The 21,550-nt window shown below is 33.2% G+C and overlaps 1 protein-coding gene across 1 annotated transcript in view; it reads left to right on the plus strand.

The window, feature by feature from the left end:
- Positions 1-1,196: 1,196 nt before the first annotated feature.
- The window catches only part of LOC150098281 (synaptogenesis protein syg-2-like), a 362,825-nt gene continuing 342,471 nt past the window's right edge, over positions 1,197-21,550 (plus strand). Inside the window, exon 1 of the mRNA XM_090406405.1 lies at positions 1,197-1,296. Coding sequence (XP_090262531.1) covers positions 1,257-1,296 — 40 coding nt within the window. The 5' untranslated portion in view covers positions 1,197-1,256. The remainder of the gene's footprint in view (positions 1,297-21,550) is intronic.

A 21,550-nucleotide genomic window follows, 5' to 3' on the forward strand; every position in this document is an offset into this window, starting at 1 on the left:
GTGGTTGTAGATTCAAATTCTGAGAGAAGACGCTATGCATTCCAGCCCAGTCCAGTACTTTAAGCAAAAATGAATGAAATCTTGAATTTCTGTTCAACCCATACCTATTTCTCATTGGTATTATACAAACTAACGGCTTTCCCTAGAAATCAAATTATTTGTCCAAGACTTCTTCTGCCTTGATCTTTTCCAGTTTATTTATGCGCTGAATTATTATTAGATTAAATAAAGAAGTTTAAATTCAAATCCTTTTCAGCTCTGCATGTATATTCCATTGAATTATGGTATAGTTCAACAGAAAGGGTAGCTCAAGAAGCAATATTTAACTTTGATATGGTATTAGCAGATAACTCGAAAATGTTATTATCTAAAGAAACAGGATTAACAGTTCCTGAAATATTATATAGTTGTAGTCTTGGATAGAGGTTTCCTAAAAGTTTGCTAACAAGTTGAACATAACAAGAAACTTCAAAAAGTTTGAAATTCGTTTGGAATTAAAATCTTCATTTCAGAAGCAGGAAACTCCATTTCTCTCGTTCCAGAATATATGAATTTTACATAAGAGACTGATCCGGCTCAGTATGGTGTATGCACAACTTTGAACTTTATGGACTCGCTGAAACTCAATAACTGCCAGGAGACAAATAAATCATGCGCTTAATGGAAATGCTATTGATTACCAAGCTGTTAAAATGAATGCTGCCTTATCTTAAATGCGCTGAACTGGTTTGGTGTGATCATATTTTGAATTTGATTCTGTCACTTTATTGTGATCTACACGGGTCAAATAGACAGAAGGGGCAGTGAGAGAGAGGGGGGGGTTAGAGAGAGAGAGAGAGAGAGAGATTAAGAAAATAATTTTACTCTCTGGAATTTTACTCTCCTTTACTTCTCTTTCCAGAGAAGTAAAGGAAAATTAATGAATGCCCAACAACTTATCCAGAATGTTTCTGGAGTAGTTATTAATAGAACATTCATTATTAGGAGAACCATTTCTGCATCTGTGTGCATCTGCTATCAAACTGCAAATGTACGCAACTATCTCTAATAAGCGACGAAAGTATCGAACTGATATGTTTCGTTACTAAAGTCAGCGAAATCTTTCATGTTTTCAACGCTATTCGCTTGATGGCGCTGCGATCTCTCACTGTGATCATTGCGTTACAACCACTTGTATCAGCTTGTAGTCACGGGGAAAGTATTGCGGTGTGCAGACGTGAGTGCGTGTGTTTGAGGCTGTTGGATATCACCTCAGGATGTTGGCCTGTTTGTTGATGCTCGTTCTCACCACCAAAGGTAGGATGTTCTTTGCGATGTTGCTTCTTATTTCAGTCAGGTGTCTCAGTATGCCTGCTCAACCAAAAGAGAAAAAAAAAGGAAACAAAAACGAAACTGTTGACATCTTAAGTTTTTTTTTCCTCTTGTCATAAACAATAAAAGATCATCGTTCTTTAAAAATTGATTGAAAAAAACAAATGGGTATCGTCCTGCTTGGTTTCCATGTAGTTAAATACATGCGATTATCTTCTGTGCATGACATAACTTTATGTTCGAATTATATTAGGAACTTTATTTTTACGAACTTTTAAACCAGTCTAAATAGTTCTCGAACTTCACTGACTATAATCAGTGCTTTAAATACAGTACAGCCTTTAAGTACATAAATAAGTAATAAATGAAATCGCACTGACTTAATTTTTCGTTAAGTTTACTTGCGGATCAAAATATTTATAGGAAACTAAATAAAACTTTTTCTTGCGTATAAGAAAATGAAAGTGTTATTGTATTGCTGCTGCGACTTTTCCACGATTTCAAAAATAACCTTTATACACTGCATCTGCAAAATGATCACTAAATGCGTATGAATGAAAGCAACACTGTAAATCCCACATTGCTGATCAATCATACAAAGCTTCGCCTGTTTTTGGCATAAAAGTTTAGTTTCGGAATGGCATTCCAATTTTCATAATTTTGGTTTATTTATTGCCTTTTTTGTGGTATCTCAATTCTTAACTTTATTTTGAAAAAAAAAAAAAAAAATAGATGAAGTTATTTTGGGATAAGTTGTTAGTTTTCATATGTTTGCACACTCTCAAGTGTAGGTCGTGAACATTCTCTTGCTGTATGTTCTTTAATCATAAAACAATTCTATTAATATTAGCTAACGTAAAAGTAGCAAACCTTATATCAGTGAAATATGTCCGCAACCAAACAATGTATAATTTTCTGTAGAATCACAAATCGTTCTGCATCATTTTTAACACCATCACATTGCACTTTAAAGTGATTCTAATTCTAACATTGCTATAGGATTATACTGATATTGCGATATTATGTCTGTTTTTCCTACTTTCACTAGCGATGAAAACCATACCAGTCCTTCAGTTTTGGTTTTAATAATGAGGAAACTAGTTTGGTTTAAATCCCTCAAGAAATATATAAACCAGTCATAGAACAAATAACCCACTCAGATAACAGACTTATAGCGCACGCACGCACGCATACACACACACACAGTCTTAGTTGTTTCATATAATACTAAACACCTGCATTATCAAATATCTTCTCAGGCTTTCACTTATGATTGGATACGGAATGCTTGGGGAAATTTAACTGTGTTCCTTTTTTTTCTATCTACGTTTCAATTCCTTTCCGCAATAAAATATGACGAGCATTGCAAATAACAAGTCTACAAATATTCCTGCAGGCAGTCAGTGTTGTAATAATTTTATCTGCAGAAATATTTTTCGTTAGTAACGAAAGTGCTGTTTTATTACGATCAAGTACTTTTTGGTTTTCCTCAGCTGTGACCAAATAATACGTCTGTGAATGCTGCACAATCATTTATCGCGCGAACTGCAACATGGATAAGGGACAAACAATGAAACATAATTTCGAATAACATACTGGATCGCCATGCATATTTGTTATGTATGCGTTTATTTGTTAATTTAATTATGTTTCTCTTGTTCATCCTGTCCTATCGACTTAATGTCTGATTATTATTCTCCCCAGCGGATTGATTTCCATTCTTTCTTCCTCTGATGTGTTTTTGTGAATTATTGCTTAATAAAAACATTTGTATAAAAAGCTCAGAATAATATGCATACTAAAATTATGTATGACAGACAATAATTGTTCTTTACAATTATTGTCTACAGATTGCAAAAAAAATTTTACATTTTTTTTTGCAATCTGAAGACGCTTTTCTCCAGTGTTCCTCCCATTATCCTCGCCGTTATTTAACTTGCATAAATAATTTTATTTTCCGAATCGATTGTAAAATGTCTGTGATGTATATGACGCTGTTTAATTTTTTAACATTATTGTAATAGGAAGGACAACGTGAAATAAACTTTATCCTTTTATCTTTCAAGATGTTTGATCAAATATAATGAATATTCGCTATAACAAACAAAATTCTATATTATTCGAGAAAAAACGTGTTTGACGTTTATCGCGTATATCACGCAATTTATTTTATACTCAAGTTACAGATGTGTCATATTAGCAAGGTACAATATGGTTTCTCAGAGCTGCCCCCTTCCTATTAACACAATGCTGATACTGGTGACATATCACTGGAATCAGTTCTGAGCTAATCACAAACCTAAATTCTGAACATTACCAATGAAATGTACCTCATTAAGTTTTATTTTTAAAATAACAATAAAATCTCAACATTTTTCTCCGTGTTGGGTTTGTTGATTGGAACTAAGGCTGAAGCGACTAATGCTATAAGGTGTATATCCTGTATTTATCCACGTATATCCTGTTTGTCAGTTGCATCTTTTCTTCGACAGGCTTTGCCTTTTTTTTTTTATATGAAAAACTTGAGTTTTTTGGGAGAAAAATTCAGCGACCACCGTATGAGACCAGATAACACATCTTCACTTAAAACTCTGTATAAATAGGTTTTTCGCATGCTGTCCTAAATCAGAATCATAATTTTTTCCATCCAGAACGTACTACATTTTTCCATCATTAAAACGTACGACATCCAAATGTCGTACGTTTACATTACTGAAGCGCTTCCGTAGCAATGTTGAGAGGATAGACAGACAGACAGAAGGATTTCAAATCTGCGTTCGAATTCCATCTTAGACAGCAAATATAAGGCTTCGTAGCTTTAGTTGCTTCAACTGCAATTCTAATTACCCCCCCCCCTTCATTGCAATTGCATCCCGTTGTTAATTTGCAGATTACTAATTATGACAGGCATGCTTACTTATTATATTTTGTACAGTAACATCTGTAACAACGCACAATGTAGAGTGTATTGACATAAATTATGACATAAAATTTCTTTAGAGTTCTAGTAATTAAATTGTGTATTTGGCGTACGTTCACTGAAACATTAAAGGTAACAAGAGACAATAAAAACAGTAAATTCTGTTTCAATGTTCGAGCACTTCGCTTTGTAGAAAAAAAATTTAGTGCTTAAAGAAATCACTGGAATTTTTCTTTACAGAATATTCAATAATACTTAGATAATGTGAGCATATTTAAACATTAGTAAAATATTTCTGTCTTACAAATATGGGGAAATATATTTATATCTTGAAGATATTAAAAATCAACAGATCCCAATTAAAAGCAAGGCATTTTCTCAAAAGTAAGAAGGCGATTTGAAAGGAAAACTAGAACAGGACTAAACTGTTCATTACCGATTAATATATCCCGATGATCTTGTCCATTTGGGGGGGGACTAAAATGTGGCTAAAGTATCAAAATAGTTTAAGGCAGTGTTCCTAAGGGGGAAAGCTATTCATAAGACTCGTGTCACTTTTTCAACACATGAGTCCGAAAACAAGAAGAAAAAAAATTATATGAAAAACGAGAAGTGGATTCTTTATCCGCTCTTTGAATATAATTCTATCTCTCAGCGACAGTGATTAGCATGGAAAGCAGGCCTGGTTGGCCGAGTGGACAGCACATCTGCTTTCCAAGCAACAGTTCGCGGATTCAAATTCAACCGTAGGCATGGGTGGTTTGCAAAAGCTTTCTCTGGACGAGCTTCTATAACACCTTCAATTTATAAAGCGTACTTAACAAAATTATGCAGTTGGAAAATAATAAGAGAAGATTTAAATGTGATATCTGCCTCTCATTTACGTTTTCAAATCAGTTTTTTCGTAATACAGCATGAGAAGAAAATATTTTGTAGGATATTTAAAACAGTACAAACTTATTCCGTTCAATAACAAAATTCTTACGTTTTTTAAGCATGTGTTGAGCTGTACTGTGCTCATGTTAATATATCATCGGTGTCCCCGCATTATTTCCTATATTCATGTTGTGTTTTGTGTTCTGCTGTTTTTATCAACACTTCAGTTAGAAGTTTAACAAAATTAATAATGAAATAATGAAATAAATAAAAATTGGGGAGGAGAAAAACTCTTAGAAGTTTCATTAATGATCCGTAAAACAGGTAAAAAGCTTGAAAAAGTCTTAGTGACTATTACTTAAAGGCTTACTTAAGTTAATTCTGAAACCATTCGTAATAGTATTCCATTCATTTCAAGTGTTGCGTATAAGATATTATACTGTATTTAAATTTATCTGTATATGCCATGTGAATAATCAGAATATTTTTCAATGCTATGGGATTCCAAATTAAGCTTAATTTACTTTCTCATAAGCGAGTGATCGTAGTGGTAGATCGACAGAGAACCCAGAAGTGCAATAGAAGTCTTCCTCTCTCTCTTTCTCTCTCTCTCTCTCTCTTCTCTTGATTGACATTGAAAATCAGAAATGCAATCGCAAAATATTTGTTTGCCTTCTTCTGAAAAGTGTGTAATAAAATACAGAAAGCCTATGGATAATTATAGAAAATTTGAAATTCAAAATAGGCTTAATATATGAAAATATATGCAACTGAGTTTCAATTCCTTTCGAAATAGGAAATTAAATGACGAACTGGTTTGGATTAGCCTTGAGGCAACTGGAGCCAATGATGCAGTAGTATCTCGCGCCTGTAAATTATGCTGTTCTCAAGGTTCGCTTTTCTATAAAGTGAAATGAATGAAATTTGCATGTTTACACAGCTTTAATTTCCTTCGGAATGCAAAAGATGGAGTAATATTATGGATCTCCATCTTCCTTTATATATGTTTATATTCTTTATTCTGATCGTGTTTGTCAAACAACTTTTATTCTCTTAAAGAAAAAAAAACAATTCCTTAATATGATTTTCTTTCAGAATAACTAAGTAAACACATCACAGTTAAACTTTCATAGTTAGGAAAGTTTTACATAAATATAGACTTTATATAAATTTCGTATATTTACATAAATATCGAAAATATTTATATAAAAATATTTTCATACGTCGATAATGATAATGCCCTTTCATTTGGAATAATGAGGATTCGATTCACCTCTGGGATACGAAGAACCTGACCTGTAAACGGCTTTTGGACTGAATGCGAGTTGTCCAGTCGCACATGGAGGTTGCAAAATTTTTCCTCCAGAAAATCGGTTTTTCATCCCTAAAAATAGCGACGTCTGCAGTTTACAGACAAAATATTCCAATGGGCATAATGGACTTATCATATGAAATTAAAGTTGCGGAATCCAACAAGTATTACTTGAGGATGAGACAGAAATAATACCAAAGAAGAATAAGTTATCTTATGTAATTTCAATCCATGAAACCTATGCCACATTACCGCGGATAGGCTAAGAATTAAATATCCTAAGAAATCAGATCTAAAAATTAAACAAGGTACTTATCCAAGCCACTTCATGGTGGTAGTCTTATGTAGGAAGAGAGAAATCATGTAAGACGTGATTTCTGATTTTAAGCATGGCATTCACCAACACACACACACACACACACACACACACACACACACACACACACACACACACACACACACACACACACACACACACACACACACACACACCAGAGGTTCTCTGGAAGCTGGAATAACATCAAACAGTGATTTTCTGTTTAGTCAGATAACCGTTACTTTTTTGTTGTTGTTTATTTCAGAAGAAGATTCGGATGAAGAAGATTGAGAAAACAAAGATTTTTTTCAGAGGTATTGCTACGTGGACTAGAAAATCATTCCGCTTCTCAATAATACTGATGGATACAAGGAGTAGTTAAGGGAAGACATTTCGTTTGTATCGCTAAATGATCTTAAGATGAAAGTAAATGAAAAGTAAAAACTCCTTTCTTCAGCTCTTCTTCGATCAGTTATTAAAAGCAATTTCGAACCAGCATTATTCAGAAAAACGTCATATAGGATTTAAGAATTTTAGAGTCATTTAATTGTTTACCATATTTAATAATGGTGTTCTGTAACATAGACGATGTTTCTATATGGACCGGTTTTGTGATTGTATATGGACTGCAGTTATGTTCATGCTGCTGACGGAGCAAATACGAGATCATCGTACTCAAACAGTATAGCATAGTAGCAAACGTAGAGAAATTCAAACCCTACCTACAAATATTACTAGTTATAAAAGCGCAGCGTTATTACAAAAAATTTCAACTAAAAGAAATAGCATCGATATGAATAAAATAACATAGTTTGTTTCTCAATGAGAAGCAAATGCGTCTAGGTTAAGTTTGGTTAAATTATGACCGATACAACTAAGTCTATGAAGTCTGCTTTTAAAGAGTTTAAAATCCATATTTTCTACAAGGAAAAAGTGTCGTATTTCTTATGAGACTGGCTAACTCACCTTCAGTCGAAAATGTTCAATAGAGATCTCGTGCTTCCTAGATATTGCCTTCGAAGGACAAACCATCGCATTCGCACACTAAGAGTTGTTTTTACTCTTTCATAATTGTGTGATTTTGCACTTTTTCTGTATCTCTGTTAAGCAAGAAGAATTATAACTGGATAAAAATAAGATATTTAGAGAAGATTTCAAAACCTTTCTGGACTCAACCAATAGCACAGTCAATTTTTTTGTTTAAACAAAAGTCACTTTTAAACTTTTGAAATATACCTCGCAAGGAGATATAAATAGATTTATCTATTTCTATATCATATATAGAAATAGATTTAATTTATACATTAAATTAAATTCGAATTTAATTTAATGTAATTTATTTTGAAATTAAAATTTTAAATCGGTGATTTAGAATCTAATTAGTTTTGATAATGATATAGAATCAGATCCTTCAAATGTCAGTTTTAAAGTTACATTTATTAAATATAAATATAGACTTTAAATTTTTAAAAAATCATCTTATATATAGTATATATTATATATATATATATAGTTCTCAGTTTACGCTTGAATCTACGACAAGCAGGCTTGTCCTTTATACACACACAACAAAGAGAAGTGACCGATTTCATTCGTTAAGGATTAAAAGTTTACTCAAGGATCACTCCTTGTTTCTTAGCTAGTACACTGCTAAAAGAAGTAAATGATAACAAATGAGCTGACAATTCATTTAATTTTCATTAGAGTTTAAGCATTTCATTTTACAATAACACTTTGTGGACACTAAGCGCGTGCATTTCCTGTTACTAAATGAATAATATGGCTTCCAAGATGTTACGCAGATTGATGTTAATTCAGGATTACCTGAAGCAGATAAGAATCACCTGTTCTAATGGACTGCATAAAATTGTCTACAACAGTTACTTAGCAGATAGACAATATAAAAAATGCCATCTTCCATTGAAGATAAATCTGTACACATGGTAACTAACTCCACGAGACATTATGGCCGTCAGTTGTGCTTGATCGCAAGACGATTTATTACTTTGACTACTCTCAGACAATGGAATAAATTGAGAGGTATCTTCCGACAAAACCAATCGATTGGCGTACTTCTGACGCATTGATTGGAGCTAATCCCTTTATTTAATTCCAGTTTATTGACTCTTCCTTCTTAAAGAAGTGGATTAAGACCGAATGAAAATGTCTACTCCCTAAGTGAAGTATCATTTAATCAACACGCAAAGAAGGCCTAATATCACCGAACAGTAATTCAAAAGTATAAGTATTTGATAATTTTAACACTGAAAGTATTTGTATAAATAATGTAACTGTAATGTTGAAATGATTTAATGTTTTACTAAACGAAATGAAGTATACTTTATATATTTATATTTTTTTTTCCTTTTTCTTTTTTTTTGTTTTCTTAAGATTAAATTGTGTGAAGTTCATTATCCATGATCGTCCATACTATTCTAAAAAGTGGGATCATTATTAGTATCAAGCTACTCTCTTTTCATGAAGATCCCAGTCCGAATTCTCTGTGACTAAATTCCGAGTTTATTCATAAGTAAAAATACATCACATTTTAAAAATGAATTTAAAAATCGGTATATTATATACTATTCGAGTGATTTGTAGCAGGTATTCTTCATGCCCTTACACATGAATGGAAAATAAAAGTTTATTTCATTAGTGGAATCAGAAGTCAGTTTATATCTAAAATTCATATAAATTTCGTAGCTAACAAAGGGAAATTCGATTTTTTACGTGTTTCGTGTTCTGCATGAATTTTGGTGGAATTGGTTTTTTCAGGTTAAAAACAATTTATTTTATTCAAGTGGATTTGTCCATCTGGACAAACCTCGTTGTACAAAGAATGAATTTGTCATTATTACCACAGAATAAACTTCACACTTGTTGTGATACTACGACCTGATATTTGAGTCTATCCATTCCTATCTTTTATTTGCTTAAAGTTTGTAAGGCAGAATGGGCAGCACTCGAGTGAAATTACACTGAATCTCCAAGGTTTCGAGCCTACTCACAATACTCGTTTTCTTGTAAATGCCTAGCCACGTAGATTAATCTCTTAGAGTACTCTATAAAAGCGATGTTTTCATTCCTAACGCACAGGTCGGCATGTAAGAGTGAAGCTAACACCGTGCTTCATAATGGATCCTTACATTGCCGTTCGCGCCGCTGACTGCGCCATTTAAAGACTAAGTGAGACTTAAAGACAAACACCGAGTGCTCTGCTGTTAAATCTGGTAAAATTGACTCGGCGCTTTTACTTCAGAAGACTTTTCTTTGTTCTTTTCAGTTCTCACCTCTTTTTTGTTGTGTGAATTCTTTAAAGTGCAAAGCAGCAACTTTCATTAGTCACAGTCATTTGATTGAACAGTATGGTTATCCACTTGATGTTATTGCTTTGGTATCTTCACTCTCTCTGTCACAATAAAGTGTGGTCAGAAATAATAAGCACTTTTATATAAAGCGCATGCATTTTGCTGTCTTCTTACTTTTGACTGCACACGGAAGTATAACGGAACTTCATAATATAACTATTCTTCGCAAGATCCAGGAAAGAAGAACAAAATTATATATGCATGCATATAATTTTTCCAAAATAATGTGTACATGTGTGCGCGCGTGCACACACGCACACACACACACACACACACACACACACACACACACACATATATATATATATATACTGTATATATATATATATATATATATATATATATATATATATATAATGTGTGTGTGTGTATATATATATATATATATATATATATACATATATATATATAGTTAAACATATTTGAGGTAATAACCAGTGGCGGCTCGTGGCTTGAAATCGTGGCTGTGCTGCAACTTTCGAAATATACATACACACTGTAAGTACAGTGTATGCGTGTTTGGATAAAACATCAAAATTATGCTAAAAATTAAAAAAAAAAATTAAACACGAAAAATTATTGTTTATTATCAATAAAATTATACAGTTTGGTATAATTCAAAATTACTTACAAATAAAATATATTCTTGTTTCGTTTTGAAAAAATACTGATTTACAATTTTTATACATTTGAATTAAATCCTTTAATTGTTATGTCCAAATATTTAAAGAGACGGAGTAAACACGATAAGCACTACGAACACTCTACTACTACTGCAAACTGCATATAAACAACAGTGGAACTGCGCGACGGACAGTGCCGTATTACGCTAATAGCTCGCATCTCACTATAACGTGCATATGCTTGCGCGCGTAGCAATATGACACTGTGGTAAACACAATGCTGCTAGCGTACTTCGCCCTCCTAAGTGCTACAAGATGGACTTTTATTATTTTTTATACAAAATAAGAGAATTGTATAGGATTGTTAAATATTACAATCAAATATAAATAAATAAAAAAAAATCAGCTAAAGCCTTTTTATTCCCGTATACGAGAGTAAGCGAGGCCATTTAGCCCTATCTAACTTTTGGAGACTGAGTGGGCAGTTCAATCTCCACTGGTACCCAATCAGAGATAGATGGTCCAAGAGAGACGGCTCAAATGTGCCGCCATCTCGTGGTCCCTAACCCTAACACAATATATTTAATGTGTTAGGGTTAGGGATAATGTGGGTTCTACGGTCGATTTTCTTGAGTTTACAGACGAAAAACCCGAGTTTCCGGGAGGAAAAACCCGCTTGCCCGTGCCAGAGATCGACTAACTCGGGAACCGGTCGAAAAAAGGCTTAGAAAAATTTCCTCTAGTCGCCGACTAGACTCGAAACCAATTCTTCCTTCGTGCGACCAAGCGCCGTGGTGTGCAAACGCCACATCCACTGAACTACACAGGCTCTATATAAATAAATTAATAAATATATATTATATATCGAGAAAAATTGGGGGTGTTGCAGTTCTGTAGTGCCTATGCACGAGCCGCCCCTGGTTATAATCAAAAGTTATTTCGGTGTGTTTTCTCAGCAATACTTATTCGTATTTCTTTGTCTGTCAGCCTATTATTATTCTCTGAAAGCATAAAGCACTGTTGTGAAAAACGGGTTTTTATGAAATTTATTATTTGGAACCTTCAATAAGCATTTATCGAAATTAGTTTCAGTTGAAACCGCATAACTTTTTTTCTTATAGCTAAAAAATAAATGTCTATAAAATGTTTAGAGTGTGATTGCTGTACTTTCACAGTGAGTGACACCGCCCTGCAGGAATGCTATGGAATTTTTGTTCGTCGATTAACCTTTCGATGGTTCAGTTTTCAACATTAGACCTAAGCTGTTGATGACAACGCCGATGCAAAAATTATGTTTTGCTTATGATCCCACACTATTTTGCTGACTGGTTCATTAATAACACCAAGTTTGTGTTTATGTTCATTATGTTTATGTTTATGTTTGTGTTCTTTAACCCCAGCAATTTTTGTTTATTATTCCACGCGGATTGATTCAGGCTGCAGTCCGATTGTTGTTGAAAAAGATGCAATTCGTCGTCAGATTTTAACTGCGAACGCGAATCTGATAATCTGTTCAAAGCCTTTGAGGAAGGATATGATAGCCTACAGCAACACTGAAAAAGAAAAGAGTTTCTTTAAATTTCGATGTATGACATGACGGTTATGTTTCCCCATTCAGTTTTGTCTCAAAAGCAGGATTTCAGTTCTAACGAGGTCATGAGCTTTGGGTATACGGTACACAAACAACAGAATTAGAAACGGGACAATAAATTACTATTTTTAATTATTCTCTGCAATTTATTTCCACACGTTTTATTTATTCATTTGAAACTAGAAATATAGCTTTGATAACTATGAGAGGTTCGAGATGCACGTGAACAATAAACATTTAACCCACGCCGCAGTTGTGTTTGATCATAATGAAGGGAGAAAGAATTACGATTACTCATTTTATATATTGCTTTGTCATATCTACATCTTAACATACTATATATATTCAAATTCCATGTTTCCAATCAAGGAAAGACATGACATAAAATATTATCCGAATTTCATTCGATAACATGTTTGATATTCTTTGTAAGCTGTTGTTCAACGTGCATTTATGCCAATATTCTAAAGTAACAGAGTGACAAATAAGAGCAGTTATTTATACAGTGAATAAATTCCTAGAAGAAGGGAGGGAGGATACATTAATATATCCGTTATTATTTCTTCACCTTGAAGGGTATGCGTGAAAACAAGAGCATGTTTCATATATTATTCTTTTTCTTGAAGGTCATAAGATATAAGGAAATTGGTCTCTGTATAATAATTTATGCTCATTATTCTAATATGCTCTGGAACCAACAGCTCCCTTGCTTGTACTGGCGCCAGAAAGTCCTCTTAGGCAATAAGATATCCGCTAATCATAATGAAAATTTGTCTCATACAGTTCCTGCTTGGATCGGAGTTAGCCTGTGATCATGAAGTTGCTCTCCTCAAGACCACAGCTTAACTCAGATTCAATCAGCCATATAAGAAATTAATAAATAGAATAAAATAAAGTAAAAATAATAAAAAATAATAATAAAAGTATGCGTGAGCAAGAGCATGCACGCATAGAAATATACAGTACTTAAAGACATGTTATTAAGTTTCATTCAATGATCTTACTTCTGTGTTTAAAAATGAACATTTTTAATTTAGAAGTAAAGGTATTAAATAAAATTTAACAACAAAACTTTGAGATTTTCCGTGATTGTAACTGTCAGTTTTATTGTTCGCACTTAACTAATTTAGTCGTCATCATTTCTGAATAACGTTACGGTTAGTATATCGCATTAACTGATGCTATTCGCAAAAGCGCGTAATTAAAAATATTGGCACCATCTAGAAAAGAAATAAGAAAAGGTGCATTCAATCATTTACTCTAGAGGCACTCATTGGAAATCAACAAAAAATCTATTGAATCAACTTCGTCTGTACCATCATCAGAAAATCCCACTAACTTAAAAAATGAGTTATAGTTTCTTACTATAAATACATAATTCGAATGAAGTGCTGAAGTAAATCGAGAATGTTATAAGGAAACGACATTGCCTGTTCATTAACAACAATCACGTATGTCTCAGCGAGTTGATGGCGCATAACTTTGATATGAATATCACAATATAGTTGCAGTTTATTACGGTGTGCTCAGGTGCGCACCAATCCGATTGGATCGATTATTAACGAGATCAGTACTTGATATTTCTAGAAACCTCTCCCTTATGACGTATTGTTTATTTGGTAGAAGCAGCAAATGTGTTTTCTCCTTTTCGTCTCCGGTTTTTATCTTAAATATTCTCGATATTTATAGAAGAGAAGTGTGCTCCTCTTTAAAAAACCCGAAACGAGGAGGTCATATTAAGTATCAACACACCTTAACAATTATGAGTTGTACATAATTTTGTCAAAAAATTATAAGGAAACAAGTTTAGGACTATTAGTGACACTTTTACTGTGTGTCACATCTATGTAATATGTTACATGGTTGTGACATCTATATAGCCGATCACATCTATATATGATCGGCTATATATATGATGATGCTTCACATATATCGCATCAGCTTCACAACCATTTATTAATGGTTGTGAAGCTGATGCGATATATATTGAATTATTAAGCAATTCATATATCCATACATTATGAAATGAAACTTCCCTATAAAATTAAGGTACATAATTCTCTAAATAAAAGTCAGTTATTTCGAGTTTATGTCAAGTGGAGTATGCGTGATAAATATATCTAACAAAACAATCAGAAGTGTAAATTTGGGCGAGATATGCGTTTAATGTTAGAAATGTGGGCGTCGCATTCTTATGCATAGAAATTTAATATTTAATGCAGTGGTAATATTTGTTTAAACCAAACCAAAACAAATAATGAACAAAAGCTACAGTCTTGTTACATTTTTCGAAAACATGAATTGAATATACAAGCTGTATGGGAATGGCTGCATTTGAAAACGATAGAAAGAATAGTCTCATGTGACGCACAAATATTTGAGGTTGTTCTTTTATGAGTGAGAAAAAAATATAACATTATGACTTACTGGAATATCTAAGGAAATGCTGAAAAATTGTGTCCAAGGTGGAGCTCGACACGCAAGCAGAGCAGAGACCAAAATGGAGATGCAGTAACTGTGTTCCTGTACTATTCACAGGGGAAAAGAAGAAAGTCAATCTGGAAAAGTGTCGGTGAGCATCACGGCTGCCAGAGTTTGTAAAGTGATAAGAGAGAAACTCGGTGATATTCACTAGAGATATGAATCCATCATAAGAGTGGGCAACTCCCCAACGTCGTGTCTAGATCTCCGCTTAAAAATATTCACCATACCTCGTCACTACTTCACACGATTCAACTGAAATAAAATAGTTTGAAGAACTTCAAAAACTGCGTCTTGTTTGGTAAGGAGTTATTAATATTTGGATATCTTCGAGTTAAAATTTTATCAATTTGCAAAACAGGTTAGTCATTTTCAAGTCTTGTTGTGTATGCGTCGGAAACATCAGTTTTACTTAGGAATTCGAAATATAGAGCTTAAATAATTCACTTAGAACTATATATATGTAAGAAAGTCTTCTGCTCTAATGTAAACTGGGTATCATATCTCATTCACGGTGCGCTGAAATATCATTCTGCAAAGCTTTCACAAATTAAAATTGAAATCTGAGCTGTTTTGGCATTATTATTCCAGTAGATTAATTCCTTACTTGCATTCGGAAGCACCCCTTTGATTTGAAAGACATGTCTCGTATGTCAGCATTCCTTTAAAAATGCGCAATTTTTGAACATTTTTCAGAAATGTTCAAAGAAAGCTGAAATTTCTGGAGTTGGAAATAATAGCGTTGCCCTAAGAAAAAATATCTCAGAGAACTCTGGATTGCCCTTTCTCAAAAAGTGAAGCATCTCTCTCTGCGAGCACACGTTATTGTTACTTTTTACTTGTTAAAAAACAAGTATGTTAATTGAAAAAGATTTCAGTTTTTGCTTCTGCCAAACGGATAAAGCAGCCGAAGAACACACATACAACAGTCAGACAGGATGTATTCAATAGTTGCTTGCGCATGACCCTTAACCAGTGATGGCGAAACTATGACATGCGTGTCAACAGTGACACGCCAGCGTTCACAAACACCCGACAACTACTATTCTTCCTGTTTGAGTTTAGTTTGAGTTATTTTGCGCTCGTATGAACAAGAAGTGCATTGAATTATTTTATACCAGTTCACACTGCTGCAGAGGTAAGAAAACAATTATTATCAATAAGCAATTGGTTAATACAATAAATACTAATCAATTTTTTATTACGAGACCTTATTCTTGGCGTTAAACAACATTAAAACGGACAAAAGATACCGACTGAAGTTAGTGATGCTTGCTTGCTTGGGCTTGAAGTGCACAAAGTACAATCCTTCAATTTCAGATTTATCCATTAAGACTCAACAACAAAAAAGTGATTAATTTTGATGTTAATGAAATCAAATGCAATGTGTTGCATTTTTTTTCAGTTCAATTCAAAATTACTATTAAAAGTAGGGCAATTTTTAGTGCACTATTTAAGCCTAATTATCAGTGCGCAGGCGCCGGTCTGGTTGGCCAAGTGGTTAGCGTATCTGCTCTCCAGCCAATAGACTACGGGTTCGAATCCCGCCTAGGCATGAATGTTTGTGATTGTCTTCTACCTTCATTCATTCCTTCACCCAAGTATAGATGCACTCTTCCAATATGGACTGGGTCACCGTAGGAGTAGTAGACCCAAAACCTCCCGCAATGGGAGAGGCTTTCACCATACAGTGGGTAGAAAAATAGGCTGTTCATCATCATCAGTGTGCATATCGTTTCGTTTTTTTTGTTAAATCCTTGATTTTTCATTGTTAATAATGAAAAATCACTGATTTTTCATTACTATTATTTTACATGTGTCTCAGTTTGTTTTACTCGTATATCATTATTGTAATTATTTGACGTTTTGATATATATATATATATATATATATATATATATATATATATATATATATATATATATATATATATATATATATATATATATATATATATATATATATATATATATATATATATATATATATATATATATATATATATAAGGCATATCAACACACATGATTGGACTGTATTTTTTTTTAATAAATGAATATGTAAAGAATTGTTTCTCTTTTGTTCGGGGGGGGGGGGCACGCTAGCAAAGTCAAGTTAGGAAGTTTCCGAATTTTTGACACACCGCGCCTTAAAGGTTCGTCATCACTGCCCTAAACAATAGTATCATCTCATGACATTAGCTATTTCAAGTTATTTCTAAACTAACGAATCTCTCCTGGCTACACAATTCACAGATAATACAGGTACGATAGTACTCTAGGTATGGTTTATTTCGAGTTGAAGAATAGGTTTGGGATATATTTAAAAAAAAAAAAAAAAGAAAAGAAAAGAAAAGAAAAACTGCATGAATGTAAATCGAAAACGTTAATGAGATTTCATCAAATTCGATCTATTTTCTGATCTTTCTGCTTAAAGTAGAAAGATCGAACGACTTCAGAAATACTTTCCGAAATATTTTGTAGCATTTATTTCTGACAGGATAATAGTCATCAGTTACATTTGTTTGTATTTAAGTGATTATTTCGACTGATTTCCTCTATTAAATTAATGTTCACTTAGCCAAATAAGTTTTGAGTGCAGTGAAGAACAAACAACCCTCCACTAAATAGGGATGTCCGCTGATTTAAAAAGTTTAAAAACTGGGAAGTTGTTCGATTTAAAAGTTAATGTCTTAATTTAGATATAAAGACAGCGTAATTATATTGGAATAAAAGTACTAAAATATAATCATCAGTGTTATTGATTATATTTCTGTTGTGGTAGAAGGTTGATGATTATAATCAATTTTCCCTAATAATAGCTGCGTATCATTATAACTTATCTGAATTACAGCTTTTATTGACACCTTATTCTGTCGCACGCGATCTTATCTGTAATGTCAAGATTTTATTTAAAAGCAAGAGCAAATGTCGGTATGTGTGCCGATATAGAGGATACGTTGCCAACCAGTACTAGTGCAAATTTATTGAAAATGAAATAAATAAAGAAAGAATTGAATACTTTCATTTTTGCAAATAAAAGGATTCCATCATTTGTATGGTATCTATACAGCTTTCACACTTTAATTTACAGGTTTAAGTAATCGTAAAAGCCACGCACATTCTTTTTGTCTGATACCATCTTCATACTATGTAAATGAAATATAGTAATTTATATGAATACTTCTGTATTCACAGATTTCTTTTTTAAATTTCAGATTGTGATAATCTTAAATTATAATAGACAAGAAATTATATTCTATAATCTCGTTTAAATGTTTTGATGACATGTCCTTGGGCATAGGATTAAAACAAGAATATAATTTCTTGTCTGCTCGACTATTATAATTTACTAGATTGCCCTGCGAAAAACTTCCCACAGCTATCTCTGATCCAGAGTAATTTAAAAATATGGTGACCCTCCATTTTACTACTTGTATATGGAAAATATATGATTTCTGTATTGATTTAACATGAGTATCTCCCTGTGAGGAGATTTCAGTAAAGGACGAAACCAGTGTGGGTAGTGACCCGTCCCATAATGCATGACACAGGTCATAAAGGAAGCATGTTGTGCTTTGCATTATGGGATAGTAAGCAGTTGATATTCAGTCAACAGCCTCTATATACAAGTAGCCCAGTCGTGAAGATACTTTATGCGCCAACGCTGTTTGCTTACGCTTGCATATAAGAATATAATTTCTTGTATAACTTACTTGATAACGAAGCGAAAAACCTTTATACTTCGAGCATCTTAGCTTAATTCTAATTCTATATTCATTCCCAAACAAAATGGAGTTCGTAAAATGTCAGTACGAAGTATTAGCGATGTAAATGTAGAAAAACATGAAGTCCCATCAGTTTTAATGTTTTTAATTTTCACGTTGAGCTTTGGTAGAAGCGAGTTGTGATTTCGTTTAGGTCTTGTTGTGCTTTGGAAAGAGCGATGTTAATGTCTTTGTGGACTGCTAGTAGCGCGGTGTCGTCTGTATATTGATATATTTTACTTCGTGCGGCCAAGTTGTGAACGTATAATAATAATGACGATAATGATGATGATAATTAATTAATTCATACTGAAGACTGACTTCTGAATTTTCTTATAATAAAAATTCAGTCCCTATAAATTCAGAACCGCATTAAACTTGGAGAACAGTTACACACCACCCAAAATTTTGCTTCTTCATTCCTCTGAGAGACACACCATTAAATACAATCATGATCGCTTCATGACGCTATCTTCATAACTCAACCATAATCCAAAAATGCACTCTGATTCCCGAGGCAAGATAGAATCGTCGCTATGTAGAATGAAGTTTTATCCTGTGATTAATCAGATCCAGGTATTAATTATACTGTATTATGCAGCAAAATTATGAATACTGAAATAAGATTCTTGGAAATAATGTATCTAATATTCGATAGTTCGTAAATACAAGAGTATAAAACCTCACTTAATCGAAATACGACAATATTATTTCAAAAATTAACGTAAGAAATACTCTTCTTTGAAGGACTTAATTCTGACACAAACGCATGTGTCATACACAGGTCAAATTTATTGTACATCACTTTTCAATATAGTCAACAAAAGTATTTCTATTCATTTTCACATTTGGTAAACCAACAGCCTTTCGATATAGAAGAAACGAGGGGTGAAACATCCTTAGCCAGGAAAAGACCTGTCCATCGGCTGCAAATCGCTCAGCCAGCTATTCTTTCCGTGGTCCAAACAGATGGAAATCACTGGATACAAAATACAGAATCGACTTATATTGTAAATGCAAGAAAGAAGGTTTCATTCGAACACTTGTGAATATCTTTCTTTGGACCTTAATATACATTAACGATATCCTTTGCTTGGAAAGACCTGGATTAGAATTATGACGGTAAGAACCTTTATGCGTTATTTTTTTTTTTTTAACTGAAGAGCAGTTATCTGGTTTCCCCCAAGAAACTCATAGTTTTTGTTTTTTCTTGGAAAACAAACTGGTCAGAAGAACATGCAATTTGTAAACATAGCACACTAGCCTCAGAGATTTAGCTACTTCAGCCGTAATCCCATACAACAAGAGCAATCCATCCAAACTATTGGTGAACGATTCTCTTAAGATTTTATCTTCTTTTTGAAACTTATTCCGAACAGGGGGAGTATAATCACAGGACATTTTTAAACAGCGACAAAAACGTTAGGTGAAGCATAGGAAGAAAGTGATAGGAAGCAAAAACGTTAGGTGAAGAGGGATTCTGAAAAAATCTATCTGATAAATTATAACATTTGGCACTTAAGGTATTATTGAAAAAAAGAAACTATAATATAATCGGCAGCCAGACAGGCGAAAGATAGTCAGAGTAACATTTGAGCCCATACATGGCTTTTATTTTATAAAATAAATAAATTCAGTAACTTCTTTTTCCTAACAGCTGATCTTTACTATCACTCGTCGCCGATAACTAACTTTAAATAACAAAAAGATCATTATCTTTTTTAAAACATTGAATTTCGTGTGAACAAATTTCTAGCGGCTGTACCAATTCCGCTGTTTGACTAATTTTGATGAATTAAATAATTCATCAAAAGTTCGCAACTTTCATAGTTTCTGCATACATTCAGATTTGAAATAATGTTGGATCTTTAATATCTTGAAGAAATTTCGAAATTAGGAAAAGACAGAAATTTTATTCTAGCTTTTCCTTTTCTTATTTGCTTTACTTGGTAGATGTCTTTTTGATTTGTATTTCAAAGGGCCGCCATGTACAGATTAAGTATAAAAACGCTGTCTGGTAGTCATAATGCACCTTCGCTATTAGCTGCTGGGTAATCTGCTGCTGGAAATGAATGTGGTATCATTACAATACTTCGGAATCCGATATCCAAGCTTTTGCTCATTTCCATTAAGGAAATGCCTGGAGTCGCAAGTTAATATGTTCCCTATTCTAATAAGAACTAAACATTTTACTTGTTCTCTGAGTCTGCCAAAACCTGATCGTATATAGAAATATTGCATTGCTTCGATAATAATATAGATCTTGCGGTCTTTTCTTATGATGTTTCAAATGATAATACTTGCTCGTGTTACTCAATGTACTAAATCGATATTGAAGTAAGTATATTACTTAAGGAGAATAGCTTTTATAGTTAATACTAAAACTGTCTGACAGTCCCAAGAAGCAATCGAAAAAACAATAGGCATGAGTTTGAATTCAGTAAAAGAAATAAAGAAAAAAAACATCAGTAAGTTTTCTAGGCCTTTTGAAAAGAGCCTGCTGAATTTTTCGAGCTCTGAAAGTGGCACGGTTTTCTTCCCCAATCTCGTCCCTCCTCCCCCTAAAAAAAAAAAAAAAAAGGGAAAGACAAAGAAAGCTGAGAATTATGCAAGTGATAGAAGATAACACACGTAATGTCCTTTGTGTTATTTCCTTAGTTACTTCATTTACGCTAATTCTAAGCATTTTTAATGAAAAAAAGAAGAAAGAAAGAATGCATTTTGTAAATGAACAAAATAATTTTGAAATTAACAAAAATTAAATAGCAATAATTCATTTTAAAACATATTCAAGTTATTATTTTAAAATGAACAATTCTATTATATTCGCATGGCAGTGGCAGTTTTTCATCCTGGAGAACGGATTTTCATCCGCACCGCCGGAGAGTACACGCAATCAACAGGCATAATACACTAGTCTCATATCTTTACAGGCTTCGGCAGTCATCCTAAACAACAACATTTAAAATATTCCCCGTAGCTGTTTAA

This window comes from Typopeltis vanoorti, chromosome 16 (genome assembly GCF_054136105.1).
Source record: "Typopeltis vanoorti isolate ZY-2024b chromosome 16, IOZ_Tvanoo_1.0, whole genome shotgun sequence".
NCBI lineage: Eukaryota > Metazoa > Arthropoda > Arachnida > Uropygi > Thelyphonidae > Typopeltis > Typopeltis vanoorti.